The sequence below is a fragment of the Copadichromis virginalis genome, linkage group LG6, assembly GCF_057382275.1.
Source record: "Copadichromis virginalis isolate Kocher_CV1m ecotype Utaka linkage group LG6, C_Virginalis_male_GT1.1, whole genome shotgun sequence".
In the NCBI taxonomy this organism is placed as follows: Eukaryota; Metazoa; Chordata; class Actinopteri; order Cichliformes; family Cichlidae; genus Copadichromis; species Copadichromis virginalis.
This window is the reverse complement of record NC_140623.1, coordinates 23,364,985-23,388,147: the sequence shown is the minus strand read 5'-3', so window position 1 is coordinate 23,388,147 and position 23,163 is coordinate 23,364,985. Positions and strand designations below refer to the sequence as shown.

General features: G+C 40.4%; 2 protein-coding genes and 1 long non-coding RNA gene across 3 annotated transcripts in view; 1 reads left to right on the top strand and 2 right to left on the bottom strand.

The window, feature by feature from the left end:
• The window catches only part of LOC146707787 (serine/threonine-protein kinase pim-2-like), a 174,938-nt gene that overhangs the window by 129,668 nt on the left and 22,107 nt on the right, over positions 1–23,163 (bottom strand). The gene's annotated exons all lie outside the window — the stretch shown is intronic.
• cabp4 (calcium binding protein 4) lies at positions 639–22,626 on the top strand. The gene is made up of 7 exons (XM_085460776.1): positions 639–694; positions 1,081–1,182; positions 1,538–1,667; positions 10,345–10,375; positions 13,175–13,318; positions 19,959–20,068; positions 22,426–22,626. Exons 1-7 carry the CDS (start codon positions 639–641, stop codon positions 22,624–22,626), a joined length of 774 nt encoding a protein of 257 aa, XP_085316902.1.
• On the bottom strand, positions 3,608–5,559 carry LOC146707790 (uncharacterized). The gene is made up of 3 exons (XR_014921091.1): positions 5,392–5,559; positions 5,111–5,213; positions 3,608–4,100 (listed from the first exon to the last, which is right to left on the bottom strand). It is a non-coding gene; the product is annotated as an uncharacterized LOC146707790 (long non-coding RNA).

The window sequence follows — 23,163 nt, the reverse complement described above, 5'->3', positions numbered from 1 at the left end:
CTGTCTCTCAAATTGAAAGCCATAAGTTTCTCCTCCTCCTCCCTCATGAGTTCTGCACATGCGACTGTCATACACTCCATTTCCTTTCATTTTTCTGTTCGCCATCTTCTTCTGTTGCTGTACTGACATTTCCATCCACACTGTCCTGTGGTCCATGTTTTTTGTTCTGCTGTTTGGGTATATACGCTGTGATTGCATTCAAACTCAAACTGGTCCCTACCTATTTCAGCTGAGCCCCCACCCCTGCAAGTTTTGCTATTACTAACGTTTAAAACTGGGTTTGAGTGACTCCTCTTCCCTCTGGCTCAATAGTTGAATTAAATAGATTTCTATAAATGTGATTAATGCTGTGATGCGGTGTGTAATATCCAGCCCTGTGCTCATTTTTGTTACTGGAACTTTAGCAGCTAAGACAGCCCTTTTAGCTTGTCTCTACCTTGCATTTGAAAAAGCCAGTTCATGAAGACTTTAGTGTTTAATATCAGGTTTTGTTTGGTTGTTTGTTGCTTTGTGTGAGCCCAACAAGCCTTTTCTTCATTATTTTAGAAAGCTCTTTTGGAGCCTTTGCCTTTACATTATGATATTTGTGTCTTTTCCCTCTCTTCCCTTTTGACATTTTCTTTTATCTTCTGGCCAGGATGTCCGTGAAAGGTGCAAAGGGAGGACCAGAAAGTAGACCATCCTCTGCCGCCAGGTCAGTGAAGAAAAAAGTCAAAATTAACAATTCAAGCTCAGTGTGAACCCTAAACCTTTCATTTGGAGCATTTCAGTGGTGCATTTCCGTTGTGTTTGTCTGTTATGTAACAGTACATAAGCAAATTCAGTAGGAAAAGTAATTCTTGAGAGATTGTCTAGCTGATTTTAAACGGTCTTAATAGCTTTTCAAGACATTTTTTTTTTTGGGGGGGGGGGCGCTTTTAGAAATCCAAAGAGCTGTCATCAGTATCCTCCCATCGTAGCCAGCTTTTTTAATGGGAGAAAGAACTGGCTGTTAGACTCTATCAAAGTCAGTATTTATGTTTCTTTTTCTTTAAATAAATAATGGGACTCTAAGTTGATTAAGGCCTCTCTCTTTCCTAGCACATCTCCACGAGTGGGGAGGGCTGCAGCAGCTGGAAGATCACCCGTTGCAGGCAGATTTAAAAACAAGGCCCTTCAGCTCAGCCTCTCCAAGAAATTCTGGTTATTATCGTTCTCTGTTTCTAATCAACATTGATTAGGACAAGGGGAGTGGGACGTGTAGAGTTGTGCACCCAATTATGTGATACATCACCTGAAAAATAAACTTGTAGAGTTTCCAGGTTTCCAAGTTGCCCTCCTGGGAAACACTGCCTTTCTTCCTTTTTTTCTGGTGATTGATGTTACCACTGATGTCACCTGACTAGGCCCAAGCAGCTGATGCTGCACGAACAAGGGATGGAAAATATTACCTCAAAGGCACTTAAGTGTATTTGGTAAACTGCTGGAGGGGAAATTATAGACTTGGCTTTTATGATGATAGCTCTCAACAATTGGCGTGCAAATGCACTCTTCACAGCTCAAAGTCCCCCACACCCCAGGGGAAGGGCCCTGAGGAGCAGGGTAGTCGGCGTGGTAAAAGGAGCCTCAGCAACAGCTCAACAGTGGCCGCTGCCTACGTCGCCTACCTTAATAAACTTTTTGGACAGGTCAGTTCATGCATATACACATTAATTTAAACAGAACCTGACACTCAATAGTGATAAATAACAAGGTTTCATTCTGGAGTATGTTTACATTCAGGGGTAACAGCACATTTATAAAGGGCAAATATAAAAAAAACTGAGCAGGTGGTGTGGATTATTAAAAAAATAATGTACACAGTCCATATCAGCATGTCCTGGTGATGCTTTTATAGTAAAAATGCCTCTTAATTTAACAGTAACTGCACCTGAATACTGTATGTTTGTGTTTGAAGGGGAATCTCGTGGTGCAGACAGGAATCAAAGAGCAGGCACAGAGATGGAGACACAAAAGATCAAAATGGTTAGGACCCCATCACTGAGTGCTTGGCGAGTGATTACTGGAAGTTGCTGCCAGTCGCTCGTGAAATTAGTTGCAAAAGAGGGTGCTGCACCAAAGACCTTATGATTGTTTTGATCACCAACTTTTCAAGTAGAGAAACTTGAAAATGTGTGACTCAAACTGGAACTGTTCTCCTTCACTGTAGTGAAGTTGTGTCCGGCCACTGAAATCATGGTCAGACACAACATGTTTCAAGAGATGCAACTTTTACTTTGAAAGTGAGTCGTTTGAGTTGCGTGGCACTCTTCACATTTTCACAACTATGTAGGGAACAGTTGGTGAGTGTCTGCATGTTGGTGTCTTCCATGCAAATTACAGGTGGCTCAGCAACTAAACCAATCTCAAAGAGCTTGTAGGTCCAGCATGGTAAACCTCACTGTAACTGGTGTTGCCCATGGGATCACTCACCAGTCTCTAGATGTAGTGGTCTGTTGTTCAGCAATACATTTCTCACTGGCTATTAGCAACCGGTGTTAGGGTGTTTTATCCAGTTTTTCTGTGCTGTGGATTTTACACAGTACGAAGTGAAGAGCACCAGAACCCAGCTGCATGACTATCAAGTTAGCCTTTATCTCTACATGGGACAGACAGGACAGGTGGACAGATCATAAGTTGTTCAAGTCATGGTTGAATCAAAGCCTAACTTTATTTATGAATTTACTTTATATATACTGAATTATTTACACTTCATTGATTAAAAATAGATACATTTTCTGAAAAGCTGTGAAGTGGTTGTAAGTAATCCAGAAAAGTTGGAACACCTGCAGGAATTAGTAGCAACAGCTTTCAAGGCTTGATCAACCTGCACTGACGCAGAACAGCTTTAAATTGTTAAGCCATTTTGTCCTCACTTAAAAAAAAGACCTTTTTGTATAATTCTGAAATGTACATTATTTTTTCAGTTTTTGGTAACTTTACCTTTATATCAATTCAAGCTATTCATTGGACTTGAACAACTTGAACTGCAATAAATAATTGGAAAAACTAGGGTGTTCTAAAAGTTTTAACTGGTAGTATCTGTTGAAAACATGCAGTCATACTGTATGTGCATGTGTATCTCATTTATTCCATGTTTGCTGTCATCATACTTGTCTTTATCTTACTTTAGCAAGGCTAAATCTATTTTGGCATACGCTTAAATGACCTCTGACTGAATTTGTCATTTGTGGTGCTGATCAAACGCTGTAATTGATTAATGTTATATTCTGCAACCTGAAATACATCGAAAGCAAAACTGAGTTTGATTTTAGACACAAATGATGATAACCAGCCCGTAAGAGTTAATATTTTCTTCCACAATCTCCTCCTTTGTCACAGTAACTGCTCAACGTGTACAAGGTGCACCTGCTCCTTTCACTTCAATTGATATGTCCTTGCCTCATCTCCATCAGCCCAGCAGGTCTCAACTTCACAGTTTGAAAACCCCTGGAAACATCCAAAATCTTAAATAGTGGTTGTTTCCTAGCCCTCTAAAAGAGAAAAAATAGCCTTACTAGCATTTATTTATTTTAATAACAATTATGCAATACAAGCATGTGCAGCAAAAATGCAAATGTGTCTCCTTTATGCTACACAAAACACAAACACAGAACCGTGATAAAGTGGAGGTTTGCACAGTGAGTCACAGCTGAATAAAAAAACATTAAATTTAAAGTTATGCAGCCGAGCAGGAAAATTGCCCTATTTATTTAGCTGATTGTGAGCACTAACAATCAGCTGTATGTATAAACACTGCTTGTGGCTGTTTGCAGTGATCCATAGCGATCCAAAAGCAAATGCTCTGTTTGTAAACCGGTAATGGTTAATGTGGAATAGGTCACATAACCATGGAAATCAGTATCATAACCAACTGCTATTAATTCAAATATGAAATTGAGACTGTGGGCTGTAATCCATGTCCTTTATGCCTTGGAAAAGAAAAAGGGGGGGGGGGGAAGCACTCCAATAATTTCACAAATGATTTAAAGCCTGGACTCTGTGTCATCTTCCAGTAATGCTCTGCTTGGCTCGGGTTAAGAATTGACTCTTTTCATGGCTGATACCATGATCCCAGGTCCCTGCAGGATGTTACAGAATATTTCAAAAAATTACAAATGGACATGAGCCAAGAAACGATGCACAAGCATCCTGATTTTTGTTGGAAATATTAGCTGATTTACACATGAAGCACTTAAAATCATAACATACAATGATTTAATTTGACATATGCCATGTTCAACGCTCCTGAACAAATAGTAAAGTTCTTCTCATGTATTATATGAGGAAAAAGGCAGGATTTATTTTATATAACTGAATCACTAAAACCTGATAAGCAGAGAGTCTATTATAATGTTGTTTTTACACAAGATTAGGACTAATCAGATGTAACAATACTCAGCTATAGTCATTTTGGAGACACATGGTGGAATTAAAGACCACAATATACAGCCAATTCAACCCTTTGAAGATTCGATTTGAGTACAATTCTCAGTCATTTCAGGTATGTACAGAGTAATGATGGGAAGAGTCGGTTCATAATGGTCATGAATATAACAGTGGACATTACTAGTCAGTCTTCCTAATGAGCCAATATCCATGAAGCATGAATAGATGACATTAGTGATTTGCCCAGGAGAGGATATCTAATTGTTCTGAGAAAAGTAAACGTTCCCTCGGCAGGATTATAGGCTGCATTAAATTTGTCGTGCAGCTGGTAGATTAGATGGGGAATGCTGGTGTTGCACATGTTTTCAAGTGTGAGAACAAAGTTGTCCTTTTCATTAAAAACTGTAACAGAGATGATCCTCCCACAACTGAAACCATAGTCACAGTGAAAATTTGCCACGTCTTGATTTGTTGTATTTTTTGCATATTTGTCACACTTACATGTTTCAGATCATCAAAAACTTTTAATATTAGACAAAGATAAACCAACTAAATACAAAATGCAGTTTTTGTATGATGACACATTATATAATACAAGAAACTCAAAAGTCATTGAGATCTGTCAGTGAAGGAAAGGGTTACAAAGTTATTTCTAGTGTATCCCGGTGAGAGCAACAAAAGGAGAAAATTTAAAACAGCTTACCGAAATTACTCCAGGAACACATCCACGACTCATCCAAGAAGTCACAGAAGAACCCAGAACAACATCTGAAGAACTGCAGACCACACGTCCAAGAAGAAGACCACTGTTGACCAAAAACAACACAGAGACTCACCTCTGCCCTAAAACAGCTTTATGATCTCCAAGACTTCTCGGAAAATATTTTGTGGACCCACAAAACACAAGTAGAACTTTTTCAAAGGTTTTCATCCCATTACACGTGCATAAAACTAAAACAGCATTTGATAAGAAGAACATCACACCAACAGTCAATCATGGTGGCAGTAGTGTGATGGTCTGGGGCCGCGTTGCTGCTTCAGGACCTGGACGTCTTGTTGTAACTGATGGAACCATGAATTCTGCCCTCTACCAGAAAGTCCTGAAGGAGACCCATCAGTTCCTGCTCTGAAGATTATGCAACAGGACAATGATCGAAAGCAAGTCCACATCTGAGAAAACAAAAGTAGCCTAGTCAAAGTCTGGACTTAGATCATATTGAGATGCTTTAGCATGACCTGAAACAAGCTGTACAATACTGCAGTGTGACTGAAAGAAAACAATTCTGTAAAGAAAAGTGACCCAAACAGTGATGTTAAAGACTCATGGTCGCATTTCATAAATGTCTGATTGCAGTTCTTGATGCCAAGGGTGGCAAAGCCAGTTATTATGTGTTGGAGGCAAATACATATTCACACGGGATAGTTGCCTTTTTCTAGTAGATGAAATCATCATTTAAAAACTTGTATTTACTCTGGTTATCTTTGTCTAATATTACAATTTCTTGGGTGATCTGAAACATTTAATTGTGACAAATTATGTGACAAATGTGTTTCAGTAAGTGCCCCAAAATTGCACCATGGACGGCTGGTTTCTGGGTTTAAAGGTTGGAGTAAATTGCTCTCCGCTGGAGCCTAAACCAAAAAAACAAAGTCATAGGTTTTCCTCTGTGTTATTTTCCCCCCATCTCCCCAACTGTGTGTCATCACCTCTCCCATAAAAAGCAAATCTCACTTTTCTACACTGCTAGAAAGCTAGTTTTCTTTTTTTTTTAAGTTGGAAGAATAAAAAACAAAACAAAACCTTGTTTGCAGCTCAGTCCCGACTGTCTGCTGTTTTACAGACTTCCATTTTATAGTCATGGTCAATGGAAAAACTGCTTTTTGTGCCACAGGAGACTAATTTGTGGCAATGCTGAGAGTGGCCACTGAGAAAAATGTTGTGCTAGAGCCGAGCACCAGTTTTTCTCTTTCGCAGTCATAATATTCACTGACTCTGCAGAGGAAAGAGGGCAGAAAGTAAATGCTACAAAATGTACTTTTACTTTACTTATTTTTTGTGAAGCTGGCCTCTGTCACAAGTAATCATATTAAGTTAAAAGGTTATTTAACTGCAAACCACATTGTTTCTCTAACTGCTAGATTAATCTTTAAACACACACATGAGAAGGATTTCCTGAAATTTCCTGAAATGAAACCCACCCCAAGAGGAGCTGTGCGCCTATGAACATTTACAGATGTTGCATAACTTGATCTCCTAATAACTAACGACTGTTTCAGAGTTGCAGCCCAATTATTGGAAAAGGAAGAACATCTCACCATGACCTTGGGCTACCGCGGACAATTTTACACTCCTCTCCGACTCACTACGTCACCTGCCATGACTGATCTAGCTTGTTTTACCGTGGCGGTCTAATGTTTGAATTTACAAGTGATGCTTGGACACTGAGGTAGAGAGACCATATCCTGCAGCCTTCCTAATCTCAACACAAGTAGCAAGATTCCCTGTCAGCCTTCATCAGATCTAATCGAACAAGCGGCTGGCAGAGAGAAGAAGAAAGACAACTGATACATGTGCACATCAGACAGAAGCACAGTTGAATGCAAAGCAAATCGCACTGTACTCTGTACTGTACACTGTAATGTCACTGCTTTGTGGGTTTTTGAGAGCCTTTTCACTTCAATGCTGATGCATGCTAATGTGAAACTTCTTCTCACATGTGTACACGCGTCATACTTACAAAGCAGTGTGCTGCTCAGTGGGCCACATGAAGGCAGACAAAATGAAATGAACCATTAATGGGCTTGTTCTGACGGATGAATTCAGAGCCTGAGTTGCATGCGAACTAATCATTTCTGGATGAAAAAAAATCTAATTAATATGTTGACCTTGCTATGTGAACATGCCTTTTTGTGGTTGCAGGATCCTGTGCATGGTAAACAGTGGTGCAGCTCTGCTGGCGCTATTGAGTTTTTGTTTTTTATGCAATGACTATTTTACAACTTAAAAGCCTTGTATAAATTACTAGTGCCTTAATGTTTTAAGTAGCGCCCACATTTAGTAATATAACTGGTGCAATTGCATCTTGACGTTGCATTTATGTTACAAATCTTGCTGGCAGTTTTACACAGTGAATAATCATTTGAACGCCCGCCATGCGGCGCAGCTTCCAAATAAACGACAGGCGCCTTTTCCTGATGCTATTGTGCACTAACGGGATGACCTTGTGTGATTTATGAATTAGACAGGCTGAGTGCCAACATGCATTAGGAAGAAAAATATTGCACTTCTCTTTGCATTTCATTACCCGTGCTGCTCAGATTTCCCTTTTTATCTCTCACTTTTCGAGCATTTAAAAAAATGAACAACTCGAGGTTGAAGAACGGTTTGCCTTCATAAAAGTAGCAGTAGAGTAATGAAAACAGACACTTGGTTAAAAGCAAGGGTGAAACAGTAATAGCTCACAAGCAAGGGTGGCATGGGTTCTGGGGTGAAGTATTTTTTATACTTGTAGGTAGGGCTGTTCGATATAACGATATATATCGGATGACGATATGGTTTCATTTTACGCTATCGTTTGTTTCGTGGTGTCGCAAAATAAACTGTTTACGGCAATATGTTTTCATCGTTTTGATGGTCACTGTAGTGGCTATATTAATTTCTTAAAGTTCTCTCTTTCTCTTATATTTTATATAACCACACTACACCTGTTTTTATGTGTTGTGGTTAGCAACAATAACGGTAACAGCATCGCGTGTCCGCTTGTTTATGTTCCACATAAACCTTTCACAATAAAGCTCAATATCCTGTTGAGACTTTTCAAAATAAACTGAATCACGTGAAAGAGCAGATTATTTACGGATGAGAATTAAAAAAGAGCCGCCAGGTGCTAAAAAATAAACCTTAGTTTATTTTTAGAACAGGCTTTTCCCCGCAGCACGCTGTGTAAAGAAAACTGCAGCCGTTACAACTTATGTCTAAAAATGTATAGTTTCATGCATCTGTTAAAACACTCGACTCCAGCTACATGACGCGCAGCTGGAAACACTTCCCGCAAGTCGAGATTCACAGAATTTACAGAAAATGTTACATTTTTGTGATTTATATCGTTATCGGATGATAGAATTCTTGTATCGGGATATGAGATTTGGTCATATCGCACAGCCCTACTTGTAGAATATGGAACTAATTAGAAGCAACTGAAATTCAACAGTGTCTCTCTTCTGTATGATACGCAGTATTTTTTCTCTACCCCTTAAAAGCTGATGAGGAGTAATGCTTGAAGCTCTTTTTTTCTGAACTGAGCGGTTTCTGTTATAATTCAGGCCTGCTTATAGAACAAAATGACTGAGTGTGCAGCAGAAATTAGTGAGGGTGGTCTGTCCCTATGTAGCTATGCCTGGAAAGTCTTGAAAAGATAGTGTGTCGTACAGCTCACTCCATGCCCTTTCATTTAATGATGGTTTCTTGAATTTTTTTATGTCTACTTTGACCTTGAGTACTAACAAGGAAAGCAAGGATGCTAAGACATCCAGCCCCTTATGCTCCCCAAGCCCCAGTATATTATTGTTTGAAGTGAAGTTTGAAGATGATCCATAAAAAATTGTGGGAGGCAAGAAATATTCAAGTGAATAGATATTTCATCATTTTTGTACTGAGCCTTACCAATCCCAAGTCCAAGTATTGAAACACAAGCCCACAGCAAATCAGCCAACATTTGTTCTGTACGTAATCAAAGTTTGTTGTTTCTTTGAACTTAGAGATATCCTTGGGCTTCTGGTGTCTTTTTGCTAAGCAGCATTTCCATATGTCAGTCTCCATTGCTCTGTAAGATGACTGAGTTAGCATGTTTCTTGCTTTTTCCCCCCGTGGACAATGCTTTTGCAGTAGAGTTGCACACTGTTTGCAAGCCCTCGAGTCAAAACACTGTGCTGCAACCATCTCGCTAAGGACACATCATCTCAGTGCATCTACAGGATGATTAATGACATTTCAGTGTGATCTTTTAATATCTAAGCTCTTTTTTATGCAAATTCAAATCAGCACATGTTTGCAAATGTGCTAATTAGAACACTCTCTCAAGGGCATGTGATATGTGACTATTAAGTTGTTGTTGTTTTTTCAAGGGCTTACATATTGTAGTGTGTGATGGATCCTTGCAAAACTGCCAAACCACAAAGCCCATCCTTTTAAGTCTGCATTTCTTGCCTACGGATATGTATTCCAAGTGATTTCCAAGTTATAATGTCTTTTCATTAAAACTGCCTGTTTGTAGCCAAACATATAACATCATATTACTATTTTAAGCCATCAGCACACCTAAATTTCACTGTCATCTATTATTCTTAATGACTAGGTGGAGATTTTGTTCCTAGCTTCTAGCTTTGCCTCACTCTGAAAATATGGAAATGTTAGAGGGAAAAAAGGGAGAAAAAGAGATCACCCTGAGCAATTGTCAAAACAAGGCAGAGAATACTGAATGTTTCACACGCGGCTATATGCAAATTATATATCTCGTGTCAAGTGTGTGTGTGTGCACATGTGTATTTTTGCTTAACCGTACCTGTGTTTCTTTGTGACAGTGCAAAGTTTCTGCAGCTCACTGTTATGTTATGGCTGTGCATGGGTGTATATTCACACAATGCTGGGTCTCCCTCAAGACGCCGTGTTTGTGTATGCACGCGCGCGTACACTAGCGTGTCATTTTGCAAATTAGCAAGACATGTCGCTGGGTTAAATCCCATTAGAGTTTACTGTTGGCATGCAGCAACAGTGCTGACATGATATGCATGTTATTCTAATTTAGTAGTCAAAAACAGATGATCACTGGGATGATTCTCAGGAGAATTCACAGTTTTAAAGCCAGCCTGATTTCACATCCCCCATTCTGATACTGTTGTAATCATTTCTACTGTTGTTTTCTTTCCTCTGCTGTGCAGGAGAGGCAGCTGATGCCACTGGAGATAGATGGTAAGATGTTGTTGAAGGTGTAATTGCAACGCAAGCACATGATGAAGTAAAAGATAAATTACTAGTCAATACACACACCACTCAATATTTAACTCTAGGCAAGATGGCAATACTTCTACGAGAGGCACCACCTTACTATACAAAATTCCGTGAATCTTCAAAGCGTTCACATCCCACGGTGTCAAATATTCCCTTTCTAACTGTAGATAATTTATCGGAATTTCAGGAGTGGGACTACATCTCTACCCATGCCCCTTCCGGTTCTCTATCTATATGTGACACCCAAAAATCCCCCAAATATTTTTCTATTAAGGATTTAGACTTAACCTAGCCCACTATTATTCAACGCGTGCATATCTAAACATCAAAAATTTCTGGCACAAGGATGCCAGTGTCACTGTTTTCTATCTCTTTTCCCAACCATGGCTCAAGTGGTTGGGAAGTGTATCTGTAACCGGAAGGTCACTGGTTTGATCCCCGGGCTCTCTGTCCTGGTCGTTGTGTCCTTGGGCAAGACACTTCACCTACCGCCTACTGGTGTTGGCCAGAGGGGCCGATGGCGCGATATGGCAGCCTCGCTTCTGTCAGTCTGCCCCAGGGCAGCTGTGGCTACAACTGTAGCTTGCCTCCACCAGTGTGTGAATGTGAGAGTGAATGAATTGTGGCATTGTAAAGTGCCTTGAAAAGCGCTATATAAATCCAATCCATTATTATTTTTTGCAAAGTGCAGAAGCAAAATTTTGGCCCCCGGGATGTCAGGTTCTTTCTTCTCTATCCCGCCTTCCCAAAATGCAGCAGGAAGCTTTTCCCCCACTGGGATGCCAGTTTTCTTCTCAAATACTGGTCATTTGCAAGCGCAGCAGTAAACATTCCTTACACCAGGATGTCAGTTTCTCGGTTACTGTTTCCTTCTTTGCAGACCTTTCTGGGACCAGGTGCTGTTTTCTCTGCCATCTGTCCATCATTCGCAAAATGCAGAAACAATGAACATTACTGGCACCGGGTTGCCAGTTTCTTGCTCCACTATCTCTCCTTTCCAAAAAACAGTGCAAATAGTGCTGAGATAGCATTCTTTTTACAGCACCGGGATGCCATTTCTACTTCTACATTGTTTCCTCCTTTGCAAAATGGAGCTGCAAACCTCTTGGCACTGGGATGTCAGTTTGTTTCTACACTACCCCTTTTCTGCAAAGTTCAACACCTAACCTTCATAGCATGAGGGTGCCAGGGCAGCTTCCATTAACACGTGACCAGGTTTTACACCTCAAGCCCCTTCTTTACAACCAAATGATGTTCATTCCTCCCTGGACACAGCAATTTTTCCTCCCAATCTACTGGTTCCAAGCATTCCTACCAGTTGTATTTTTGCAACAGCGTTTGACCTTTGTAATGCACAGTCATTTTTGCTTCCGGGGGATGCCTTCTTTGGGGATCTGCCCAGCGTGGGAAGCACCACCAGTCCCCTCTGAGGCCTTCCCCAAACCGCAGCCTCAATTTACATTCAAGCCATCTGCCATTAAATACTAGACATGCTGTCAAACCTAAAATGAGAATGTTATCCCAGCTAGTAAAAAGATACAGTGTCCATGTTATGGTGCTGGGGCTGCTTCAGCTTCAGGCACCGAGTCGACCTCTAAAAAATGCACATTTTCGAGATTGAACTGGTGTTGAAGTGTATCACAATTTTGTCAGGTTTAGCAAAAGATTGTGGTTTGGGTTTAAATATTATTTTTCACAAGATTCATGCTGAAAAATGATGGTTTCTCTGTGCTATAAATCTGATGTCATGTGCTTCCTTTTTAAACATCCATATGTGACAACCTGGGAGTGAGAGATGTGTTTCAATATTGCTTAAATTCTGTGTCACCACGCTGACACCAAAGGGGAAGACTATTATTTAACATGTATTCCAAGTTTGGGCTACACCTCAGAATACATTTATTTATTTATGTTCTAGAATTTTTTACTTCAGATGTGCTGCCCTTTGTTCAGTGATCCTGGTGGAAACAGGCAACAAATGATCAGTTCTTTGTACCAAAGTCATACACATTTAACCTACATTAACTCATTCACTGCAATTGACGTCTATAGCCGTCAATTGCAGTGAATGAGTCAATGGGTTTAACTCATTCACTGCCAATGGCTGGCAGTGAATGAGTTAAGAGCTAGTTTCCCAGACAGTGATCTAGTCAGCAGGCTCTACATTAAACAGTGCGAAACTAGACCTACCTGCATGTTGGAAAAATTAAGCCAGTGTACAAGTGCCTTAAACCTGCATTCTATCTGAAGGCCAGCAGATGCCGATAGCAAGTGGCAAAAAATCCTATAGAAGCCTACAGGAAAATGACTCTCTGTCCTGACCTCTGTAAACACTTTACAGAATAGTTTCAGTCAATAGACTCAGTCACTCATTCTGGGTCGTACTGTCTATTTTGGCTGGAGGATTCTGTGCTATGAAAGCACACACTCCACAGACTCTCTTTCCTTGATGGAAGATCTGTCTGTGGGATTGAGGAGATCCTCAAAATATCTTTTTCACCATTAGTTCATCAGTGTTACATTCCCACCATATTGCCAGAATCTCCTTGAAAGTGCAATAACTTTTGTACAAAATGCAACATTTGTCTCCAGAATCATAGACACGTACCTTTAAACACACACCTATCACACACTAAAGCTCAGACTTCTGCTTGTATCTGCACACTGTGTGTGTGGGTGTGTGCGTGCACGCTTGACTCTTGGGAAAACCCAACTTTACGGTTTGCTGCAGTCGATGGAATTTGTTTATGTGTCTGTCAGAGCTTCAGGAGGCCTTTAAGGAATTTGACTATGATGCGGATGGCTTCATCCATTACAAAGACATCGCAGACTGCATGAGGACCATGGGCTACATGCCTACAGAGATGGAGCTCATTGAGATCATCCAGCAAATCAAGATGAAATGTAAGTATTTATCTGGCAGTGTGCATCTATAAGGACCCATTTCTCCCTAAGAGGCTAAAGCACGCGTGTATAATTGATGGATCTTTCAGTAGAGTGCAGGTGTGAATGTGTGAGTCGTGTGTCTGCACAAACCCATGTGCTTGTGTTCTTTCCTGTGAGTCCTTGAGGACCTCATGTTTGCCTTTGGAGTTGGGGACATTCAAGACGTTTTAGCAAGCTGATTAATGGTCCTCATGCTGCAGGTGCTGGGGGTGTACGAGTGTTAGTCTACATGTAGAAGTGTGTGTTTACACTTAATCTTTCTCCCGCTGCCCTTAATGTTGTTTGCCTCTGCTTTCTTTTCTGAACGATCGAGAAGCAGATATGTGTGTGGTAAGTGTTGAAAGTTTAAGGTGAATCATCTTTGCAGCTAGAATTTTGCCATAGCCTGGAGTGAAGCGAACTGTATCACCTACCCGATGTCAAAACAACTTTGTTCAGAAAATCTAAAGGGTTCTATTAAGACTATACGCAAAATTCAGTGGACGGCCAGGATTTTTCACATAGATCATGCTACTATCTGCAATTATTAGGATTATCATAATATTTACTATTGTATGCTTTGAAGCCCAATATCAGCACACCTGCACATCATGAGAACTCTTATTTTCATGTTTGTGTATGGCATTATTTGAGCAGATTATATTTCTCCATAAATAAGAAGCATCATAATTATTCTCCTATGAATAGAACATCATATTTATATGCAATAACACAACATAATATGTATAACAATTCAATTAAATGCATTCACTTTGATGATGTGTGTTTTTCTTGAATTTTAATTGGCTCCCACTGAATGCATGTGAAAGGCAAGAAAAAAGATGCAGTGAGGAAGGAAACGTTAATCCTCTAAACCATGATCTGAGGTAACATTCATTTCTGATGACAGCAATATAGCTCGACCAGCTGAGTTAGTTTTTAGAGCTGTGGGGTGACTCCTGGTAGAGTATGCTTCATGTTTTATGCACTGTACAATAATGCCAAGCAGCAAACTGATAAAATGCACAAGAACCACTTACTCTGAACAATAACAACCCACATGAAAGTATCCGTCTTATCTTACCTTCACCTTTGCCTGCACAAGTGACCAAACAAACAGTTCAATCTTTACTAGGAAAAGTGAAGTGCTAATGTCAGATCAGCTACAGATCATTAAAGGACACACATTTACCAGCAAATGTCATTTCGGTCCATTAAAATACCACCATGCTCCTTGCTCTTTCTTTCTTTTTCCCCTGTTGATGTTCACAACCGAAGCTCAGCCTTCCAGCAGCCAAAACAATGAGAAAAAAATGCATTACATATTTCCACAGAGACACAGTTTTCTTGCTCTTATTGTAAAAAAAACCCCCATATTATGTAAGTGTTTTTGTTGCAAAATTGGATGACTCAATGTCATTACGGCAGAAAACTTTGATATTTCCTTTCATTATTTGTATGTAGCTGCTTTTCAAAATAGTCTTGCCTCTGGAATTATTTTAAAATACTAGTGTGACTCAGTGCAGAGCAACCAGAAAAATATGAATGAAAGAATGAATGAATGAATGAAAAGATGCACCATATGGACAAAAGTATTAGGCCACACCTCCTAATCTTTGAATTCAGGTGTTTCCAGTCCACGTAGTCTGTCTTTACAAACATTTGTGAAAGAATGGGTTTCTTTTACTGAGCAGTAAAGTAACCGGATGTCATCTCTGTAAGCAGGCATTTAGTGAATTTCCTAAATACCCCACAATCAACTGGAAGTGGAAGCTATTTCAAGACCATGTGGCAGTAGCAGACCATGTAAAGTTACACAGCCAGGTCCTTGGATAGTGTGTAAAAGTCAGCAACGCTCCTCTGTCATTAAGATCAGCACAAAGACTGTGTGCCATGAGCTTCATGACATGGTTTCCATGGCCTAGCAGCTCCTGTAGATGTAATATGTGGGTGGGCCATTACTTTTGTCCTAATAGATAATAAGAATAATACTGAACTGTGAGTCAGTAGCAACTTCACCACACCTGCTCCAATAAAGCTGTTTTTTTTTTTTTCAGCTGTGATCTTTGGGGACCAGAGTGCAGCTGGCTTCCTCTCCTATACCAGATAGTAAATTAGGTTCAGCCGGTGTCCCCAGTGTAAATAATATCCTGATTAGATTCTTAGAATGACACCAACAAGGATATTGTTGTGGCAACGTTAACCTCGCTCTCATGAATATCTCCATCTAATGTGCACCCCCGCAAAAAGTGAACTAAAACTCATGCAGCAAATACAGCTAAACATGTAAAGGGGAAAAAATGCCTCGCGCTTTAATCACTACTGTCACAAGGTGTAAAACTGCAGCCATGAAACGGGTGACTCACACGTGAAGCTTTGCACATCCGTATATAACAAGAACCAGAAAATAGATAAAGTGATGCCTCACACAGTGTAGAGAAACATTTTCCATCTGCAGCTAAAAGGAAAACCTTAAGAGAAATATTGAGCACACCAGGCCTTTAGAGGTTGCAGCTGTGTGTTATATTTCATGCCGTGTCTCATACTCTGTGTTGAGTGTGGCTTTGGTGTGATCACTAAGGTGCTGTCAGCTTTTAGATATTCTAAGCTCGTCCTCTGTAGTGTAATCCCTCTAGATTGATTATGAAATTCATCCACTTTTTTTTTTCGAGAACAACTATTACGCTATCAATTAAAAATAATCTCCTAAGGCTTTTGGTGGAGTTTCCTCAACCCTGTGCTCTCACACTGACCCACTTAAGGCTCAGAAATTCTTCAAGGCTGTGTCAGGAATCCCCCAGACAGCTGCTTCACAAGGGTAAAGCCAGTCAGCCAAAAAATATACTTTACCTTGAGGCAAGCATGAAAATCCTTTACCAACCCGAAAATCAGAGAATTAATTGCTAAAAGTAGGTTTTATGTAAAAATCCAGCCCCTGCTATTGTGGTAGGCAGCGGTTTTATCCATTAGCCTCATGATTCAGCATCATTTAGAGCGTTTTCCATCCGGTCAGTTTGTTGTGATTCTCTCTCTCAGCAGACTCAGAGTACTGATTAAATTTTTGAACCACAAAATGACCATGTGGCTTTATTGAAAGAGCCTTTTCCGTCCAACAAGATCCAGATAATGAAAGAAGGCAAAGCCTACTGGTCCACACTATCAAATAAGCCTGTCTCTTGTCGAACTAATAACACGAGCTATCCCACTGTATCAGTCTGTTTTGATATTTACCATGGAGAGCAATCAAACTGGCTGAGGAAGTCAACAGAGTGAGCACACGAGGCTGAACACACAGCAGCATCCATGCACTGAGGATGTTCGTAAAAATTTTCATAACTTAAATTACGTTAGGCCAGCTATACACTTATGTAAATATTGTGGTCTCTGGGAAAAATACATTGGACAGCTACAGCTTTGTATCCAGGTCTCTTAAAACAGTTTTGGATTGGTTGATAGCGTGGGTCTCATTTCTCTAAGCTCAACCAGTCTTGCTTCTTTTATCTAAGAAATACTGAAAAAGGTCAAATAAATACTATTGGCTAATAACTTGGAACTCTTGGTAAATTCTATTAGAAAATTTCCTCCTGTCTCTTTTATTGTAATTCAGTCTTTACCTGCATTGCCAAGTCCTTCTTTGTCTGTCTTCAACTGGTCCAAAATGCAGGAGCAAAGCCCCAAACAAAAACTAGCCAGCACTGATCCCTTTCAGTTCAGTATTTTCAACCCAGAATCCTCGCATACAAGGTCTTGATTAATCAGGCCCCATCTTATCTTAAAGATCTCGTTATATCATATCACCCTAGTGAGCGCTTTGCTTGTGGTTCCTTGGATATTTAAAAGTAGAATGGGAGGCAGACCCCTCAGGCCCGTTTTCTGTGGAACCAGCTCCCAGTTTGGATATGGGAGACAGAAATGCTTCCTATGTTTAAGATTCGATTTAAAACTTTACTTTTTAATAAAGCATATAGTTAGGGGTGGATCAGGTGACCCTGAACCCTTGTTCTTGTGCCCTGTCTTCCTCCCCTCTTGGCTCTGTTGGAGGTTTCTTTCTGTTAAAAGGGAGTTTTTCCTTCCTACTGTTGCCAAAGCGCTTACTCATAGCGGGTTGTTGGTTATTGTTTGTCTCCAATATTGTCGGGTCTTTACTTAACAGTGCAACAGCTTGAGAAGACTGTTGTTGTGATGTGGCGCTTTATGAATAAAACTAAATTGAATTGTGTTCATTTTTAATTTTTATGACATGATTTTCCATATGAAGGGCTCCATGCGCAGGCTCTTGTGTACAAAGCAGACCTGTCCCTGATCGTCTGATCATCTGACTCAGTTCAACGTTCTTATTTTAAATCCAGAGGCGTCCACGCCTTTGAGGTTGCACCACCTAAACTGTAACACATGCTCCCTCAACCTGTCAGGTCAGTTAAATGTTTAATAAAATAAATCTTTTTTCTTTTTCAGACATTTGTGGGAAAACGTTTTTTATAGAACTTATAGCTCTTTTATAGGTTATTTCTCCTCCCATTATTTCTGGCTATAGTTCTTATCTAATGGAAGTGTGGTTGTACAAATGAAGGGAACACTGAGACAATATATACATGCACAGAGGATATTGAGATAACAGGCAACAGATGTGGAGATGGCTGAAAATTAACCACAGACTAATGAGAAACGGGGAGCAAAACTGAACATAACGCACACGAGACACAGGCTACCAAAACAAAACAGGACGTAACAGAACATGGGCTGGACTCTGACACAGACACGTAAACAAATACAGAGAGAACAGCATCAGGGACAGGAGACAGGACTGGCACTGAGACCTGGACAAAGACACGCGAGCTTTTTGCAGACAGAAGACAAAAACCCAGACCTCAGACAGATGGCAAAACTGAGACGAGACTGGAACAGACTGAACAAAAAAGGGAACAAACCAGGAAGCGTGACTAGATAGAGCAGGGGTGTCGAACTCCAGGCCTCGAGGGCCGGTGTCCTGCAGGTTTTAGATAACATCCTGGGTCAACACACCTGAATCAAATGATAAGTTCATTGACAGGCCTCTGGAGAACTTCATCACATGTTGAGGGCGTAATTTAGCCTTTAAATCAGCTGTGTTGGATCAAGGACACATCTAAAACCTGCAGGACACCGGCCCTCGAGGCCTGGAGTTCGACACCTGTGAGATAGACTATATAGTGCCAAATCACAACAACTGCCAACTTAAGGTAAGGGCACTACAATAATGCAGAGAAAAAAAAAACCAAATTAGATGAACCCCTATGAGCAGGAACTTGGTGATAGTCAGAAGACAGGACACTGAAGCATGCTACTGCTGGTATAGAAGATTAAAATGAGTTTGGCTGAAATGTATGTCTGTAATTGGCTTACAGTGCTAAAGCCAAGTTTCCAGTCTCTCTCCGTGTGGATTTTTTTTATTTTTTGAAACTGCCATACATGGAGAAGTATCCTGTAGGAGCTTTAGCTTTGTTTGAACAAGTTATTTCCCTTTCACTCAACATCAGACTCCAGTCCATAGACCAGCCATAAGTGAAAATTACAGCAAATGTCCACTTTTCACTAGAAACTGGGGGTGAACCTAGCACCAGGTGGTCATCTAATCAGAGCAGGTGATGAGGACTAATGCTGGTTTTAAATGGGACATGCTTTCCAAATGTGCACCATCTTTGGCAGGCTGGTCAGTCAGGTCAGCCTAAAACAGAGCTAAATGAAGACTGATTTTAAGTTAAAGCCACCGAGTCTCTAGCAGCGGGCCTTAAAGCCAAACACATTGCCCAAAAAAATCGACTAAGTATGATATCTAGAAAAAAGTCACCAAAATTCTCACAGGATGTTGATCAATAAATATTTCATGTGCCCGTAACACCTACACTGTTAAAAAAATGAAATGTGCCAAATGGGAGAGGGTCTGGAGAAGCCGGGGAGAACATTATAGTCCCGGTAAAGTTGTTCAGCATGACCAGTTTGGTGGTGGGTCAGTGATGGTCTGGTGACACATATGCATCGAGGGACGCACAGACCTCTACAGGCACCAGGACCCTGACTACCATTAGGTATCAGAATGACATCCTTAGACCAATTTTAGACTGGTGGAGTGGGTCCCATCGTTCCTCCTCCGACAATGCCTGACTTTGTGGCGAGAGTATGCAGGCAGTTCCTGGAGCATGAACGAGTTGATACCATTAACTGGTACCCATATTTGGCTAACCTAAATCCATTTGAATACCCCTGGGACTGCTTCAGTCTGTTTTAGTCCATCCAGCAATGAAATTTGGTCAAAATGGACTAGCTTGCCACGTCATGTTTCTACTTTGATTCTTGGGCTGTCTGGATGTGGGTTGATCATTTTCATTTCCAGCAAACGATGTGGCATCCTTTCATTCCTAACACATCACCCAGTCTGTGTCAGTATAGATATCCAGCATGATTTTCTTCCCCTTTGATCTGATGTATTTTCAAAATGTTCCTTCCTCGTTCCCAGCTTTTTTGAACAGTGTATGTGCACCATAGCCTCACAAGGAAAGCGCACAAAGTAACTCTTGACAGTCTTTCTGTGCATATCTCCGAATGTGTGTGTACACGTGAATGTGTGTGTGTCTTTCTACAGGGGGTGGTCATGTAGACTTTGATGATTTCTGTGAGCTAATGGGGCCGAGGATGGTGGCTGAGACAGCTCATATGGTCGGGCTGAAAGAGCTCCGCTGTGCCTTCAAACAGGTAAAAAGGTCTCCAGCCAGAAAGTGTAAAAAAATATTCCTTTAAGCAAGTAAATTAGACCCAGTACTGACAGTTTTTTGAAGTGTGCGACCTTTCTTTAAAGATTGCCAAGAACTGTGTGACTCTTACCTGTAATAGAGGCTGAGGGAAGAGGGCTTTCTATGTAAGAATACAGAAGAAAAGGGAGAAAGAAAAGTATTTCTATCGATGAGATTTTCAGGCAGTCTGGTTTGCACTGTCCAGAGACCCACAGCTTATACTCTAAATACACTTCTTCATGCCACCTGTAATTGTTCTCAGCGGAGTTGCCTTGAAATGCTGCGGTGCCTCGTTGACATGGGAAATATTTATTGAGTCGTTTCCTTTGACACGAACACAGAAGCAGGTACAACAGCAGCTCAGGGCCCTCGTGTGACGTCGGTTGTGGCCGAGCAAAACAAACGCGATGATGTTGATGATGTTATTTGTAAGCACAGCTTTGCACACCTGGATTCATCCCATTACCACATTACAGAATGATAGGTTTTTAATGGGTACCACAAAACAGACAGCACTGATAATGTGCTCTTAATGATTTCAACTGAGAACACATCAGAGTGTACATCAGGCCACTGAGATTCATTTATCTGTGTTGTAAATTTAGCCTCCTGGTTTGTTTTTTTTCTCACTCTTTTTTTCTCTGTTATGAAAAGCAAGAGAGAAATTGGATATGAGCTACATTCAAATGCCAAATAACATATAGTTTGCAGCCAAGCCCATAACATTTTGGACAACGATATAATTCTTGTAGTTTTGCCTCCCAAATCTCTTGAATTTACCAAAAGTATTGTATTAATTCTTTATGAGTTAAAGACATTTTTAGTGATAGTTCCCCCATTTTCAGAGGCTTAAAATTTATCGGTCATTTCATGTCATGACAAATTAAGCAGATTAAAGATCTGGAGTTGATTCCAAATGATTCAGTTATGCTGAAAAATACAAATGTTCTGCAGCACTATATACATATGGACAGTATTAACAGAAATAAATGTAAAATGTACAAATATACAATCTGGTGTAAAAAACTAAATATGTAAATAAATAGTGTTACAACAGTTCGGGTTATTGCACAGTGGTGGTTTTTAGAGGGAAAAGGGAAAATGAAGGGGTGGGACTATGTTATCGGTGCACGTATGAGTTAAGGTTGGTTATGGCCTTTGGGAAGAAACTGTTCTTGAGTCTGCGGAAACTGTTGTTGAGAAACTGTGAGAGAGATGAATGAATGTACTGGGCAGTTCAGTTACAACAAAGACCACAGAAAACAATCAAAGTGGATTATCACAGAATTATTTCAATTATTACAAAAAGCATTCATGACATTCAACCAAGTCAAAAACCCTCTGGAGAAGGTGGATGTGAATGTAAATACACAAAGGTAAAACCCACTGACTCAAGAAAAGAAGGCAAGACTGACATTAAATAACCATCGCTTCAATTTATTTTTGTGCTGTGGGACTTTTATGCATCAAACTGTCATTAAAATCCACAAAACTGCACTGTTAGGGTTAAAAACTGGTTTAAAGTTTGAAGTCTGCACTTTGGACACAGGAGACTCAGGGAGGCTGCAAAGTCATCTTAAACTGGTGATTTGGATGGGCCGGTGGGTCTGTTGTCTCCAGAGGGATGATTTCTAAACGGTTATTGTTATGATTTTGTTAAACTCCTGTGGTTAAACCTCAGACAGATTTTGATGTTTGAATTCAAATCCACTGTCGGTGTATGCAGGGAAAACTGCAAAAATACATATCGTTATCCACTCGTGGGCCCTGGTGTATGTTATGAATGACTCCTCTGTTTCGCCTTTGACTCATTACCATTGCTGCCAGAAACCAGAAATTCCAGCTCTGATGTTTGAATCAATTTGTGGAGAATAGGACATTAGCTCTCACCTTTTCTGAATACAGAGCTTCAAAACTCAGGCTGAACAAATGAGAAATCATTTCAGCTCATTCTAACTTAGAGTCTCGTCAAAAGCCTTTCTCAACTACTAACTTTTCATGAGTCAGCGCTGAACCATCTGCACATTCAAGCTGTTTTCAAACTCCCAGGGAGCTCACGCAGCCAATCTGCATCCACATACTCGATGCAAAACTCAATTTCGACTTTTATTGTTTCTCTTCTGCTTATTATTCCTTGTATTGTTGTTCTGTATCCAGTGCTTGATTTCATCATTATCTAACAAATTTGTAATTTAATTTTTTCTTTTTGTTCTTTGCGTGGCTTTCAGTTCTCGTCACCTATGGTCTAATTATTCGTCTTTCTTCGCTCACTGCATGTTTGTGCTCCGACCCTCTTGCTCTTAACCCTACCCGCTGCAGTTTGACTGTGATGGCGATGGAAAGATCACACTTGATGAGTTGAGGGAGGGCACGAAAACCCTCCTCGGGGAGAAGCTGAAGAAAGGCGAGCTGGAGGAGATCCTCAGTGACATTGACCTCAACAAAGATGGCAACATTGACTTTGATGGTGAGCGGTTGGGGACTTGTGTGGGAGAGGACAGACTTCAGGCAAAAATATGAAAGGGAATCATTATTTTAAAAGAGATAAAGTGAGTGCAGGGGATGGGACATTACCTTATTCTGCTCATAATTGCTGCTTCTGCTGCAACCTCCTTTGCAACCCACCTTCATGTCAGTTTTTAAGCTGTGCCAAATTCGGCTTCCCATCAGGGTCTCATCTACACAGTTTTCACAATAAAGTAACATCTACTCCTTAAGGCTCCCAAAAACCTGCTCGAATTGGTGCATCAGCATGTAAAACATCCTTTCCCCGTTGCCACTAGGTTGGCTATTTCTAAACATTTCCTCCATAGTGTAGTCATTTACATGTTTGCTTGGCGAATGAAAGGTCAGCTGTTTAATTCCAGTTGGAGACACAAATCCCCCTTTGCGGTTGTGTCAGGAAGGGCTTCTGTATGAAACTCTGCCAAACATGTCAAGCAGCCAAATTATTTAAGCCATATTCAACAACGTGCGTGTTAATTACAGCAAATTAGAGTGCCATGGCAAAGTTGATTGAAATTCACCATGGCAGCACAGAGTCACTGTTTAAGAAAA

Excerpts from the sequence above, each read along its gene's own strand:
- cabp4 (XM_085460776.1), top strand. The coding sequence starts at position 639 with ATGTCCGTGAAAGGTGCAAAGGGAGGACCAGAAAGTAGACCATCCTCT. Across the intron at positions 1,668-10,344 it reads TTAATAAACTTTTTGGACAG|GAGAGGCAGCTGATGCCACT; the intron begins GTCAGTTCATGC and ends TCTGCTGTGCAG. Across the intron at positions 10,376-13,174 it reads GATGCCACTGGAGATAGATG|AGCTTCAGGAGGCCTTTAAG; the intron begins GTAAGATGTTGT and ends TGTGTCTGTCAG.